Source organism: Tinamus guttatus, unplaced genomic scaffold (assembly GCF_059628265.1).
Source record: "Tinamus guttatus ecotype Peru unplaced genomic scaffold, ASM5962826v1 Tinamus_guttatus_pri_ptg000307l, whole genome shotgun sequence".
NCBI lineage: Eukaryota > Metazoa > Chordata > Aves > Tinamiformes > Tinamidae > Tinamus > Tinamus guttatus.
Genome location: NW_028288841.1, coordinates 3370867 through 3386693, shown reverse-complemented (window position 1 = coordinate 3386693; position 15827 = coordinate 3370867). Strand labels below are relative to the sequence as shown.

General features: G+C 41.8%; 1 protein-coding gene across 1 annotated transcript in view; it reads right to left on the bottom strand.

Annotated features, from left to right (window-relative positions):
- PTPRG (protein tyrosine phosphatase receptor type G) overlaps positions 1-15827 on the bottom strand; it is a 375249-nt gene that overhangs the window by 164155 nt on the left and 195267 nt on the right. Inside the window, exons 3-4 of the mRNA XM_088528261.1 lie at positions 10311-10490; positions 5615-5763 (exon numbers count right to left, since the gene is read on the bottom strand). Of these exons, the coding sequence (XP_088384387.1) occupies positions 5615-5763; positions 10311-10490 (329 nt within the window). The remainder of the gene's footprint in view (positions 1-5614; positions 5764-10310; positions 10491-15827) is intronic.

Below are 15827 nucleotides of genomic sequence, written 5' to 3'. Positions count from 1 at the left end.
AAGATCAGCCAGATGGAGATTAAATATTTCACTACTGCAAGATGAAGCACCCAGCACTAAAATGGAACCTTGATTGCAATAAAGCCATTAATTAAAGTCTCAACTGATTCTCCTGTCACTATATGGGAAGCACTAAAGACAACTGCGAAGAGACAGTGCATCAACTACAGTAAGGAAAATAAAACAGTAAAACAGACATTTATGAGATGCTCAACTTACACTGCTCATGATCTTTGCAGTGCATGATAATGGAAACCCAAACTATCAAAAATTGGAACTATCTTATGCTTATATTTTCTGATGATGAGAAACCTAAATAAGTTTTAAAAGTGAAAAGCAAAGACGAAAACTAGTGCAAAGGTCTGGTGGAAGATAAGATAGAAAAACTTTTTATCATCTTCTATTTTTAAAGCATTTTATGGCTACCTAACCCTAGAAGGCTGTGGAAACTGGAGACAGAAGATTCTAGGAAAACAATTTGGAAGAATAACTGCAAATTGTCATTTTGGAATAATTAAAAAAAAAAACTTAAAATTGCAAATCCTTATGCAACCTCCTTGTCTGAATAAGTCAGATGTGCTGCAGGAGCTGCAGACTGAATAAGCAGGGCGGGCGAAATTCCCCGCGAAGTCCAACGCGCAGACATCATGAGCACGAAGCCAAGTCCTCACCCAGCGTTTCACCAGCACATCTCCCATCAAAGTCACTGGAAGCACTAAGTATCCCCATATAACTGCAGATTTGGTCCGTAGAGAGAAGATTACAGTCAAATTACTTCAGACAGTTGAAGTATTTCAGTGTGATATACTCCCAATGGCCCTGTTTAGGTCCCTCCATCATTTATCGACTTCTACTTTGCTACTTCCTGCCAGATGGAGGCAAGGAAATTTGAAGAGCAACTAGTAAATGAAATATAAGGAAATAAAACCAGCGTTGGCTCTCTCTCTTGCAATTAGTCTTTACTTGTGCTTGAAGCCAACACCAAATACCCTTGATGGCAGAAATAATAAATGCAGCCACCACACAGCAACACAGTGTGTTAGGCCCCTCCTGGAAATGGAGGGCAGACTATGGTATGTTCTTCTTTACGTCAAAAAAAAAGCACAGAAACATAAACAGACTTACAAATGCAACAAGGGTAGGGATGATTAAAGGATGAAAAAGGTTCCAATTCTTACATTAAATATATACGTTTTTTCTGTCATCCCCAGGCATATACAAGGTTGGACATTTACCATGCAAGACTCCAGGTGTGACAGAAGGAATTGGTATTTAGGGCAACTCCCTCCCTTCCCCAAAATAACTAGTCTTCCCTGGATAAAGGTTTTCACGCATTGAGTATCACACATTAATGACAGAGGTTGTGCTCTGTCTGTGATAATATAAAACGTGAGGATTTAAGTGATATAAGAGGTATGGCAGCACAAAGTGATAAACTTTGGCAGGGAGATCTGAGCATTCAACTTAGAGAAACTAGCTCCAGACAACACTGAGGTTAGTCTTAGGGTGCACATTCAAAGGGAAAAGGAAGAAAATCAAAGAAGTTGCAAGAACAAAGATAACATTAGAACCTGGAAAGTCTTCTAAGACACAGGCTTAAGGGAGGGCATGAATTGCTAATGCAAATGATTGTTTATAATAGTCATTTAGTGAAATGAATCAATCAACATAAAAACTGGTTAATCAACATGAAAGAGCACGGGCTTTTCATTTACTGCTCAGATGGATTGTGGGTTTTTTGTTTTTGTTTCTTTTTTAATGGAGAAGAACTAGAGCTCTCCAACAACACGCATGCTGGAGCTTGTGGGGACAAAAATCACCCCGTTCCAGAGGCCAAGTTCATGTTCCTGTTCCCAATTTGGCCTAGACAGCACAAGTTTGTTCATGTAAGATTAAAGGAATGAGGTCTCTATGGCGTACTGCAGTATGGTCCTTGGAATAAGATTCTCATTTACTAAATAAATTACTGTATATTACTGTATAATGGTGTTCACATTATAACTGACAATTAGCGCCATTAAAGAGAAAGCTCATAAACATCCAAAGCTCACATTAAATTAACACAGTCATGATTAAAATCACTCTTCTGATTTCTGCTCTTCACAGAAATAATCAGCATTTTGCATAAAAATGAGCATGAGGCAGCTAAAAATCACAGTTCTGCTAGGACAGTGGGCCTGAAAGCAGCTAGCAAAGCCACGTCAGCCGCAGCCACCTACGAGGTGACAAGTGGGCAGGTTTGTCACCCACTGCAGGTAGCTGGGACAGTGCCCTCCACCCATGAACCTCCAAGCAGACAGGGCTGCTCACCCTTGCGTCAACACCGGGGATTAAAGCTCTGTAATTACTGCTCTTGGCTCTAATGAGGGAAACCTGGGTTCCCGCCCCAGCATGAGGGAAGCTCGTCTGCTTTACTGGAATTTTGTCACTTTGGCATTTAAATCGTTTCTAGTGCTTGCATGGTCATTTATACCTCAGACTTCAGAAGAAGAAAGAAAAACCTGAGCAAATATAACAGAGAAGAAAAGCTTAATACAAAGGAATCATCCATTTGTTAAGATGTAGAGAATGCAACATTTTAAACTGCTCCTTAGCTGAAGGATGAAGGGAAAAGACTTTTGTAAACTGGCACAGAGCCCACGTCCTCCGTATCAGAACTAGTGCTCCAATCTCACAGCACTGCACTAACGGCACCGCTTTAATCTTCAGCATCACAGCACTAGTTACCAGCCTTGCCCAAAAGACAGTGCCAAAATGGAAAGAAGGAGGAAAAAAGACTGAGGCTTCAGCTCAAAGTTGTCCAGGGCTGGTATCGCAAAGTGGTACGTGGACATCTCTGTTTGTAAAGGGAACTTCAGATACAGCCAAGCTCATCAATGTTCCATAAGGCTTTAATATCAGCAAGGAGAATCTAATCAATACATAAGCAATCAAGACCATGTAATGATAGCAACCATTTAAAATACTGTTACACATGCTATGGATTGAAAAGGAATCACAATACACTACATATGAATAAAAGCACTGCAAGATAATATGCCTTTGATCCAACATGCCTTTAAAGTAGGAAACAAAAGGACATTCTCATATATCTTACCAACTAATTTAACATATAAATCACCAAAAAAATATGATCCAGATGGGCTTCAATGAAAGAAACCAATTAACGCAGACAGCCTTACCATCTGACACATTAGCTGTAATAATAAAAACCAAACAACATGGTCAAACAATAATGCTCTGTATTAAATCTGACATTTCTAATTAGATTCTCCATCCTCTTCAAGAAAAAAGACTAGCAGCAAACATTTTGTTTCCCTGAGGAAAAAACATCTAAACTTCATGTGGATGCAGAACGAAGTCTACGGATGGAGCTGATCTATCAGCATTCCCTTGGGATGTGCTTTGGAACTAATGGGTTTTGCATGGTACACATCTGGTTTCACAGTTAGGTTTGGAAAATGTTTGCTTTCCACTGCATTGCTGCCTTCACTGCTGCAGAGTGGGAATGCCGATACCTGGGCACTGAACTCCTTACCTGCACCCACGGACTCAGAGCAACCGGATTGACGTGGTCTTTGCTTGCTGTAGGATGGCACTGTGATTTTTCCTCTCCACAGTCTTCCTGGAAATGGCACTTCTCAAACAAAGTACAGTGTTCTGGCAGAGACCTCCCAGTGCCAGGCAACTAGGGTTGCATCAGGCAGCTGCAGCCTGAACTACAATTAGCATTACAAATTGAAAGCTCCACTACGCATACGTGTACAGTAACTTTTTGAGGGGTCTAATCCCAACTGTAAGGACTATTGGCAAGAGCAACACCATTCCATCATCTTAGACCTACTGAACATTTTGAGCACCTTTTAAAACCCACTCATGGAAATCCTTTTCAGCAAATCGTTTAGTAACGTTGAAATTTGGAATTCTAGGGCAGGAGGTAGCATCACCACGGGGGAATGTCTGGGTTTAGAAACCGCTCTTTCTTTAAAATAATAAAAGAAAAGCCAGGGAAATTTTGCTAATGCCATTGTGCCTAGAAAGGTCAGAGTTCAGAGATCCAAGTTCTTGTAATGAATGCAACTCACTGAAAATTACACTTTTGTTATTAGAATTAAACCCATCTGAAATAGCAAATTGTTGTGCACAGCATTCATAAAAAACAACAGTGACCTAAATTCAGAAAGGCAGGCTCTGCTTTTTCCCCCCCACCTTTAAATTTTAAAACAGAATAAATTAGTATTCCAGCCAAATGAAAGGGAAATAAAGAATATTTAGAACAAGGAGAACTCATTCCTTAAGAATTTGCTTTTTCTCCAAAGCAAAATAACTTTAATTCTTCCACCTAGCACCAGATAGCCCTGTCTTCAAAAGAAAGATTGGGAATACTATTTTTGACACAAACAGAGTTCTTTACTATCTCCACTTCCTCAAATTTCCAAAGAGGAGATGACTGGCTCCTCCTGCAACCCAGAAAGAGCGACTACAAACACCAGGATTCTCATCTGAGAGAGACGAGGCGGCATGAGAACGTTTGGGCTCCTGCTCTGCGCCTGCATGGGTGGCCTGGCGTGGGAAACCACAGCCCCATCAAGCCGGAAGCCGTCGCAACGTCTCATAGAAGAATTCCCTCAAGGGGTCAGACAGAGGTGGGAAAGATAAAGACAGTTTCTCATTCATGTGACGGATTGGGAAGATGAGAATGGTGGGTTTCAGTGAAGCACAGGAGCCAGCCACAACCTCCCTCTGTGCTTTGGACATCTGTCCCAGCCACGCTAACTGCTCTGCAGGTGCTCACCTGATGTCTGGAAAGCAAAGGTAAAACTGGGGTTATCTGGAATTTCACCATGCAAAACCTTGAGAATAAAGTAAAAATCACCAGCAAACTCTAACAGTGGACAGATGGATGCAGGACTAGTGGGCACCGTGCAAGACCCCACCGCGCTGGGCATCACGGCGTCACAACACAAAGGTTGTCCCATCCAAGGGATGCCTTGGCACTCCGTTACGGACAGACCTCTGTCCTGATCACGGCCAGGCTGGCAGGGTACCCTGTCCCAGCAGAGCCCTTGCAGCCTTTGGCACCAACAGCACTGGGCTGGGAGCAGCTTGTGCAGATCCATCCTCACGTACTCGTAGCACAAGATAAGCCACAGCAGCTGAATACAGGTAGGGAGAAGCCCGTGTACGTGCAAGGAAGCAGCACTGAGAAAACACAGCGTGCTCAGCACAACAGCTCCCAGACTGCGGCTGGTTACTTGTTTGCAAGCGCCATGGGACAGAAAAGATTTGGAGGAGGATGAGGTCACTTTGCGGATATTTGCAAGGAGATCCTCCCACACACGAAAAGCTTATGGGAGAAACCAGAAAAGTGGCTGTTTGAAACTTAACCCATGGGACGTAAAAGCTGGCAGAGCGAGCAAAGCAGAGCTCAAAGCTGACATTGCAAAAGCACATAAGAGATGATAGATAGAGTGCTGTGAGGGCCGGAAGGGCCTTGAAAGTGATATGTTCACTGAAGGAAACATTGCCCTATTTCACAGCCATCTCAAACTACTGCAATACATTCCGGTTTTATTTTTTTTTCGTGAACACAAGCACACCTCTTTCCACTCACCTCAACGGGGAACCTCTTGCCATTGATGCTGTGCTCAGAGCCAGCCGACCCGTTGCTTTGACCCCAGTGAAACTCCACTTTCTCTGCCTTGAATCTGCCTGGCAGCCCGGCGCCGCTCACGAAGTACTCGTCCTTCAGCAGGATGGCAACTGTACACCCAAGACAAGGAGAAAAACACGCTCAGCACAGATTTTCTGAAACATTTGGAATTGTTGCTCATTATACTAAAAGAGTTTTTTTTTCCAATATACGCAAAGGGCAGGGGAGCATTTTCCTCCTTATAGAGGTTGGTTAAAAAAAAAAGGACTAAAAGTAATGCTGGCTAATTAGGGAAGTGATTAGGAAGCTACACAGAGTATGGAACATCGCAAAAACCTCCAAATTTCTCAAGGACTTTCTGCTCTCTTCATTGATTAAAATTTATATGGTGAACTATCAAAAGATTGTTTAAAGTGGTTCCAGGGATTAATGGTTGACCATGCGGCCTAGCCCTGCAAACTGAAGGTCTGCAGATCACAGACGAGGAAAAAACATGGATCCTGTTGGACTCCCCCTATTCTGGTGAAGGAAAAACGAGGCCCATGCCCCAGCTCCACCTCTACTGCTGGTCATGGCAGGTACTTTCCTTCACCAACCGGTTGCTGTAAAATGGAGAGAGTGTCAATAACTTTTGTAGAGTCTCACTCATGAAAAGCCCTTCGTAAGATCTGGGTTTTATTACAGTAACTCTGACGTTATTTGGTTCACTGAAGGTCAAAAAGCTCTTTTTTTTCTTTTCATTTACAAATGCCTTTGTATTTTTCATGACAACAAAAGCCCTAGGTCCTAACAGAGGACAAAGTGATCTGGGGGTGGTCATTTGGAAGATGTTATGGGAGAGGACTATGGTCACAATAAAAACTGAATCCAGCTTTGCAAAATCCCATGTGCTACTCTCACTACATAACCCCCTACACCTTTCTAACATCTCCGACTTTTAATACGCACAGTTGCTAGGAATGGCTCCTCACAAAACGCTTTGTTCTCATTCCTTACAAAAATGTTGCTTAAAAAAAAAAAGAACTAAAATTACTTTTTTTCTAAAAGCCATTGCAGACCACCACTTACTGTACCCAGAATCTTGCAATTAAAGATCTTTTTAATGGGAAAAGCATAACCCCAAAGGATTCTTCTGTGTTCTCAATCCAAGTGTGTCATCACAACATTAATATAAAGCCATTTTTATTATGTAAAAGGGAGGATTGTATTCACTGCCGAAAAAAACCGAAAAGGCCAGTTGTGAAATACAAGTTTTTCCTCCACTGCTGAATCACTGCTTTTGCTGCAGGGTGGACTTTCTGCCGCACTAGGGCTGCTCTTGCCACGAGCAGTCGGCTAAGGAAGCCTCATCTCAGGTGCAATTGTGCAATTCAGAAACAGCTAAGCTCTGAATTGTTTATGTTAAAATGTTTAAATGTCAAATTGCATCAGATTCTTCTAAGTTGCACCAGTGCCATCACAGGGCTGTTTTCTCCCATGATTTCTGTTTCTTTTGATACTCCCTTTGCTTCAAGGCATTTCTGTAGGAACAACCGCGACAAAGGACGAGCTGCAGGATACTGCCCCTATCAGCCATGGGATTACTGGTGGCCACTCTCTCCTCACACCGAATCTCTGAAACTTGAGTGGCTGAAAGCATCACTGCTCTCTGCTTCCCTCAGAAACTTCTCAATGAGCTCAGCAGTACTTTAAATACTGAAAGTCCCATTCAATTGGTTATAAATTCCATACATAAAATTGTAAGGGTTGAGGAATACAGGGAAGCAGATTCATATGCATCTGTTGAAGATCTCTGTGGGCATTCAGTTGCATCTAATAAATATTTGATAGTTCCTAAATCATTTATGGCTCTGTCAGGGGTCATTTTACTTGTTTTAGATGAATAATTAAAAGGATAATTAGGAGGATGTACAATCTGAAATGTTCATCTAATTGTTCATTTTACAGTATTTCTTACACTGCTAAGCTGTACAACACATGTTCCCATCACCTTCTCATCCTAGCAACATCCCCTTATCGCCAGGAATTTGGGGGTGGTGTGTGTGTGTATATATATATGTGTGTGTGTACGTATATATAAAACTAAGTGAGCTGAAAAAAGGGTTAAAAGTGTGTGTAAGGCTGGTGAGGATGCTGCTCCCATGGGGGCATGCCAGGCTCCTGCAGCCTCAGGCCCGGCTGATGCTTAATCACTGGGTGGCAAAGGTAGCTAATGCCAACACATCCCTGGAGAGTGCTCATGCTCTCCTAGAGACCTTTCCCACTTCTCCCTGGGGACACCTGAACCCACATCGGTGCCCGCGTAACCAGCACCACAGCGTTTCCTGCCCAGACCAGGCCCAGGAAGCCGCCTCCATTTTGCGGCCAAAGCTCTGATTTCGGCACCTTTTCTGCCCTTCACCCGAGGATGGACACGGGGTGGGGAGAAGACTGTCCTAGAAATGTAGACAGCAATAAAGTCTTTACCTTTTAACATCTCAGAGAGTAAAAATAACGTGTCTTTCTCTTAAAAAAAAAATCTAGTCAAACAGCAATCATCATAATCCAAGGAAGACTTTTCTTGATGGTTAAAGAGCGTTCAGGTTAAGGACCTTTGCCTTTCCCTCGTAGCTTCGTGTCTCTTATCCAGTCATTAATAGCTAAGAAATGCCCTCTGTGTCGGCCACCACTGCTTAAACAGATGTTGGTTTTAGTGTCTCTGTCCATCAGCAAAACGAAGGCCTCACACAGCCACCGGCCCCAGGACTCCCCTGTCGAAATCCCTAATGATCGGTGGCAGAACCTGCCTCTTCCTGCGCCACAAGGTCCCGCTTCGTTTGCTGCTCGGCCACTTACCACCTTCACAGCTAAATCTGGGCAAGTTGCTTCAAAAGATCCAAAAAAACCCAAAAAACACTACAAAACAAACAAACAAACCCACCCAAAAAAAAACAGAAAAGGTGCAGGACTCCATAAAACAAGGAGGAGCCAAGAGCTCAGCCGAAGAAATCAGAGATGACAGCAAGGCAACGAGTATTCACAGTATCAGTAAAAGGCCGTAAGTTACCAAAGAAAAGTGACAGTTACTGTTGCCCTGAGAAGCAATAACTTGTCAGCAAAAATCCATACCCCAACGGGTGAGGGAATCAAATACAGCAGTAGTGCTAAAATCACCCAGCAGAGGAAACTCAAGATACAGCTTTCATTACCAACTGCGGGAACACTGGAAAAATTGCTAGCACGTTTCACTCCGACACGGTTTCCTATTATACATGCAGCAATATGTTCCTATTACACATGCAGTATGTCATTAGCATCTTTCCAAGAAGAATTGCAACACTGCTTTTTTTCTTGGGTTTTCTAATTACACTTATTGCTGGTTACTACAAACATCCCTCCACGACCACCAGGGCAGGGTGCAGAACATGAATGGATTAATTAAGCACCATGTTTGCACAGCATTCGACCTCCCCAGGAACTCCTTTTGGGCAACAAACTCTGGATTTCAAAGCAAACACAGGCATCTCTTCCTGAAGCTGAAAAACCCACAGCCACCCAAACTCTGCTCGATGGTGGCGTGCACAAACTCGATCTGCTCTGCAGCGAAGCAAAGCAGGATCCCATCACTCCAACCAAGGGGCAAAAATTCAACTCTTGGTATGTTCTCCAAATGCTGGAATGGGATGTAAAGGCCTGCCTGAGTGTTGTGACTCAGATCCAAACCTCCCTGGAAGCAGAGGGTGCATCCGCGGCCGCCCTGCACGCACAGCCACGCTGCAGGCTCCCGGCGCGGGTACCTGCCCCGGTTGTGCTCGCAGGCCTCCAACTAGAGACGTGTTACAGAAAGCACTGCACAGATTCATGTTGCATGTTAATAAAGATAAAAATATAGTTCCAATAAACAAAATTGAATTAATTAGTGGTTTAATCCAATTCCCTTAAAATATGTGACCTTGTCAAATGAAGAGGGTGGCCTGATAATTTCTGCTTTTTACATTTTTAGATTTAAAGAGTAATCAAATGCATACGGCTTTGCATATAAATCAACCTTGACCTTTTGGTGAACTGGTTTGGTAAAAATAAGCAGTACTCTCCGACTGTGCTTTTCTCTAAAAGCCAGAACAGACAGAGCAGAAGAGGATTCAGATCAGAGAAGAACACAGCGCCGTAATCATATCAGAAACACATTAATAAGCCCCTACTTCTGTGAGTAGTTATTGCTCTTTCTTCTGTAAAACCTTCTGACTCCTGAACTTCCTCTTTCCTGCAGAAGGGCCTGAGCCTTGCATCTCAGCGTTCTTTTGGATTAGCTGCTACAGCCTCTCAAGCTGATAATTCAAGGTTACACCTTGCAACTCCTGCACAGCCTTTTATTCTGAGGAACAACTGTCTGCCAAGAAAATTATTTCATACTGAGAAGGAGCCTAAAAAAATAAAAACCCTTAAAATTAATCTGCAGAACTGGCTTTGACTTTGCTAAGAATGCAAAGGTAGAGATAGGTGGCTGTTACTAGGAAACCATGTTAAAAAAAAAAAAAAGGAAAAGAAAAAAAGAAAAAGCAACCCCCACCCCAAAACATAACAATAAAAAAGTTAAAAGGGAGAAGAAAGTTATAACATGGCTTGAATTTTTAATTGATTGCATGCAGGCTGTAGAGACAGATAGAAAAGCACATACCTGTTTTTCCAGTATTTTTCATCCAAGTCTTGTTAGAAGATTCATTGTCAAACCCATCGAGCTGCAGTTCTTGATACTCATCTCCCACACGTGCCTGATGGTCTACAATGTCGATGGGAGACTGGTGATACCCTCCGCACTTCTCACTGGAAGTGACCCAGTGCTCGGGACCGTAGGTACCTGTTGAAAAGTACCAACCCATTAACATTCCTGTAGCTCAATAGTCTTGGATAACTCTGAGTAAGCAGATCAAGCATTTAAGCTCTCCAGGTAACTCCATTGCTGTTCTATTTCTGACATTTGAAGGAGGTTAAGACTTGTAAACTTACGAAGAGATCGAAATCCATTAGCTTTATGCAGCACTCAAACTTTGCCTCTAGCTGTAACGAGCAATGGCCTTTTTTAATTGCTGTTCTGTAAAACTATCTGCAATTCCCAATTTCCCCTGATGTGTTATGAATTAGCACAATGTTACAAGAGCTTTCTTAAAGCTTCAGCCACAAGACATTAGTATATAGTTTACCTTTGTACATGAGATAAATAATGTATCAACAACCCATTAACTCGTGTTTGTGTAATACTCTGCTTAGATAATACAATCTCAATTAATGATTTCATTTCTTTTAGAGGTTTTTGAAGCTAAAAGGATGAGAAGAAAGGACTTAAGCTGAAGAAGGTATTGGTACATTTGAACAAAGCAATTGTGGGAAAAAAGGAACGCTAGAAGGAAAAATAAAGATGACCATGACCTTCCAGGAAAATAACTGTGGCTTTCTTCTGCTATCCCTCTCTAATTTTCTGTTTATCTGATTAACAAAATCTGGTTACACCTGATATAGATTACCCTTTTGGAACAAGTCAAGTCAAATACTAGCAGTAAATGTAAAGCTCCACAGACCCAGCAGCAGAGTCTTGCAGGGGCCTCTGCACCTGGGCAGGTCAGAGCAGTCTGTATTGCATGACACAAGGCGACGCAGATGCAGAGCCAAACTGCTGCATCTGTACTCTTGCCTTCTACTATTGTTTTGGTTTGAAAAAATATATGTATATTGCAAGGCCGGAGCTGCTTTGCATAGGCCAATGCGCAACTCGCAGCAGCGGAGCTGAGAGGAGCAATGCCACAGAGCCCCTTTGCCAGAGGTTGCCCACCCCAGCCCTAGCTCAGCCTGCTCGCCTGTGAGACTCCCCAGTACAAACAGTCAATACAAATAACCCATAAAAAATAAAAATTTAGGGTAAACGCCTTGTCCTCCTCTCTACATTGCAGCTCTAGCAACACCAGAGACCTCAGGAGGACCAATTTGCAGCATGCAGACTAGGATCTCCAGTGAAATTCAAGTTTGCTTGCAATCTCTTTCTCCGACTCCTAAATTGTATTAACAGAGACTAAGAGCTTACCTTCCTATCAGCACAACCAGTGGCTTAAGCTCTTGTAGCACAGAGGACTTAAAAAAAAAAAAAAAAAAAAAAAAAAAACACTTCCTATTCGCAATTCCTGAAGTGCTTTACAGCAGGGATCAACACTGTTATCCTTACATAAAGACAGGGCAATCCATGGGCTGAGAATGGGTGCAACTTGCCCTAGCTCCCTTGGCAAAACCAAGTTACAGCCCAGGGCTGAATCCAGGTCTCCTGAGCCCGGCTCCAGAGCATCATCCATGGGACATCTGATGTCACATGTCCATCACACCTCCAAAACATGCAGGGAGCACGTCCTCTCCGTAGGCATAAAGAAGAGCATCATGTCCTAGCATGCATTTATTACCCTTGCATCTGACAAGCATATGTAAATTCACTTAGTGCCATCCAAACCCAGCAGTTGGAAGGCCAACTGCTGTGGGCCTTGGATTTTCATAACTACTTACAAAACGCACTGGTTCCTGTCTTCGTATGGCTCATGTGGGATGCCTAATCCATGCAAGATTTTGTGCACTACTACATCATACTCAGAGTGCATGTTATCCAAATAAACCCCAAAGAAAGTGTTTTATTTTCAACCACAATTAATCGAATGGACTTTTTAACTGGGCAGATGATGTAAACGATTTTTAAAAGCTATTACAATTTTTTTTTTATGTCAAGATTCAACCTTTATAACCAACAAAAGCCACTTGCAGTTAATTTCCCTTGTACCACACCTAAGGAGAACAGTGTTATTAAAAGCCCTGCCTGGGGAAAACTGAACATGTTCCACTCACAAATCGGTGGTTCTTGACTCAGGATGCTCTTAGTAATTGTTTTGCAGTGATTTAGATGTCAATTCAGATCTACTTTTTGTATGTCACTGCACTTACTCTATGAAATTTTGGAATTTGCTCTAAAATGTTTAGTATTGCACATAAACATCAAACCTGCCAGCTCCCAGCTTTCGGCTTCATTATAAATGTGAGGTGGTTTTTCAAAGTGCTCTGCTCACAGAAGCTATCACAGTGGTTTCAGCTGTGCATTCAAAAGGAGCTGTACACACAATTTTTTTAAAATACCTTGGTGACCCTTTAGTCAAGAGGGAGATTTATTTATTTATAAAGTATGCTGATTTATTTTAACCAGGACTGTTGGGTTATTTCCATGCATCTTGTCACAAATACCTTTCTTTTTTTTTTTTTTTTTAAAGGAGTCTGTTCTTGACTAATTTGCAGTGAAAACTGTCTTGTCAGAACAAATAAAGTAAGCCATAAGGGTAAACAAACAAACAAAAAACACAACTGAATTAAGACCTCAAGTGACTTAGGTACCTTAGACTGTCTCTCACTGAAACTTCCTTTACTATACAGACCCTTAGGCATTTATGACTTTCTATCACTTTTAAAAGAATTATCTAAGTCTTTTTTTTTTTTTTTTGGTCTGCTCTATTTTAGTAGTGATGTATCTCTTCCTATAAATACAGTAGCTTCATTTTATTTTAAACCTACGTCTTCCAAAACAAAATAATAGTACCATGCCATCATATCAGATTTCTATGTGCAAAATGTTTCCATACCACTGCTGAATTGTTAAAGAAAAACCTAATGCAATGAAATTCTCTCAGCAATTCAAGCACCCAACTTGAGGCCAGCGCCGTGATTCCAAGTCCTGACATCCCAAGCTACAGCTGTACGGCTAAGCCCTGATTTAGAGGTTCAAGACCTCCTAGTTAAAATCAGCACAACGACTGGGTTTTCCATTAATTTCTTTCAGAACTTTTTGATATGCAAATTATTACATGCAAAATGACCCACACCATTATGGCAGCAATTCCAGACTGAAATGGAGGCCATGACCTCAACATCTTCATTCCCAGCCTCGCAGGATTGGGGCCACCCTGGCTCCAAGCAATTAGTTTGAAAAGGAGACGAGGGAAGGGAAGGGCGGGAGAAAAAACAAATTTTATTTTTGAATGTGAGACCCAGGTAAATAAATTAGATCTCATCATACTCAGAAAAAATGAGCTCCAAGGCTTGCAAAACGCAATCAAGGACAGTGCAGAGGGATTCATTTATTCACTGGTAGCCATCAGAGGGTTTAAGCCTAACTGCCTGCTTTTCTTCCATGTACATTCAAGTGCAGTTTTAATTGAAACTGATCTTCCACTACAGATTTCAAATTAATTCTTCTTCTAAGTGTCTCATGCTCCAGACATCCTTGCCTTGCAAAAAACCCTATATCATTAGAGGAGGAAATAGAACGCTTTTTCTAAGCTTGCAGGTATTGATTACCCATTCCTTCCATCAAAGCACAATTGCCATTCTGCACTGTATAAATCTCTTCGGTGCTGGACACTTTATAAAGTACCGAGAATTATATCATTAATCATTTGCAGTTGCACCTGTCTTGCCATATTGAATTCTTTGTTTTTTAGAACTTTAAATAAATGCTTTTAAATAAAAACATGACACTAAATAAAGACTCTGTTTTGCTTAAACCTAGTAAAAAAAATCCCTTTGTTCTTCCTGTGACATTTACCCATATGAAATGGAGTAACACAGAGCTGCTGGTACTTCATGTTACCAGCAGCAAACATCACCGCTTTAATCAAATAAACGTTGGGACAAATCTGAATGGGCCTTTTAAGGCTCAACAAATAATTTAGTTATTAAAAACCGAACAAGTGAAGAGCCTCTCTGTTAATAAATAATACAGGTTTGCACCGAGGCAGTGGAAATACTTGTCAAGGGAGGGTTGGGCAACCCCATCCGTGAGGGCAGCATCTGAGGGACGAGCAGCAGAGAAGCTGCCAACCCTTGGCCTCCTCCAGCTTTAACGCTAGGACCCTCCATCCAAGGTCTACCCTGAGGCCACTCAGGACCTGATCTGGGGCTTGGGACTGGTCTCTGTCAATGCGATCGTATTTCTGCTCAAATCGGCATCAAAAAGGCCTCTGTGGGGAGTAACCTCCCCACAACGGCAGCCTCCCCAAGTCCGTGTTTTCTTACCTCAATATTTTAAAGGTCACCTAACAGCAGAGACACCATCATCTGTCCTTAGCCAAAATTACCCAACGCTTCCTAGAAGGCTTCTACAACCTTTTATTATGCAAAATCTTTCTGTCAATTACTGCAGTACCTTGAAGAGGGTACAACACAGGCTGCTCTTTAAATAGAATCGGAGATTGCTTTCTTTTTTTTCCCTTCTTGCTACTGTACAACCTAAATAATGAGCAGGCTTCATTAATGAAAAACCATTAAAATAATGTATTCCGCCAAAATCTAATTAAAACTTGGATAAATACGTCCACTTCTTTTTAATCAAATGTATTTATTTCTCTCCCACAAATCTTTTGTTTAAAACATCTTTTATTAAAACTTTTAGAATTTCCTTGATTTCAAATAATTTTCCAATTAACAGGTCATTTAATCTGGTACAAATGCTCTGTTACACACATACGTGCTTACACAACATCCAGACATGACTTGGCAGACTAAGAATTCTCAAGTCATGCAATGTTTACCACTAGTCTACCACAGCTGGGAAAAAGAATTCCTTAATTCTGCTTTATTTTCACATTCACACAAAAATCCATCTTTAAACCCCAAGTCTGGTATGCAGAGAGAAATAGTTTAGATTGAAGGTGTATTTTTAATTATTTTTTTAACTCACTGATCTCAGACAAATCTAACCATATTTGGTTCCTTTTGGATGAAAAGGATAGTAATTGTTGCAAAGCAACCTAAGCCTCTCACTTCTGTTATTAAACAGCATTAGCTTGTTCACTTCATGGGGACATCCCCATCCCATCCCCTGCACTCCTGAGATGATTCATCTGTGAACACATGCAAATCAGATACCCACAGGCCCATAAGAAAAACAGCAGTGCAAGAAGTTTTATATCCCTCGCTCCTTTCTAACCCTATTTCAGCTTCACTGCCTCATACCCAAAGAGCTCTTGCTGCTCACTTACATACTTGGTTTTCCAACACAGATAGCGACTACCTCGATACAAAGACCCAGTCTACCACGGGCAGCATGACTGATGCCATGTAGAGTGGCAAAGGCTCTTTGCTATCTACTTGGGAAGTATGTGGGACCAAATAATCCCAA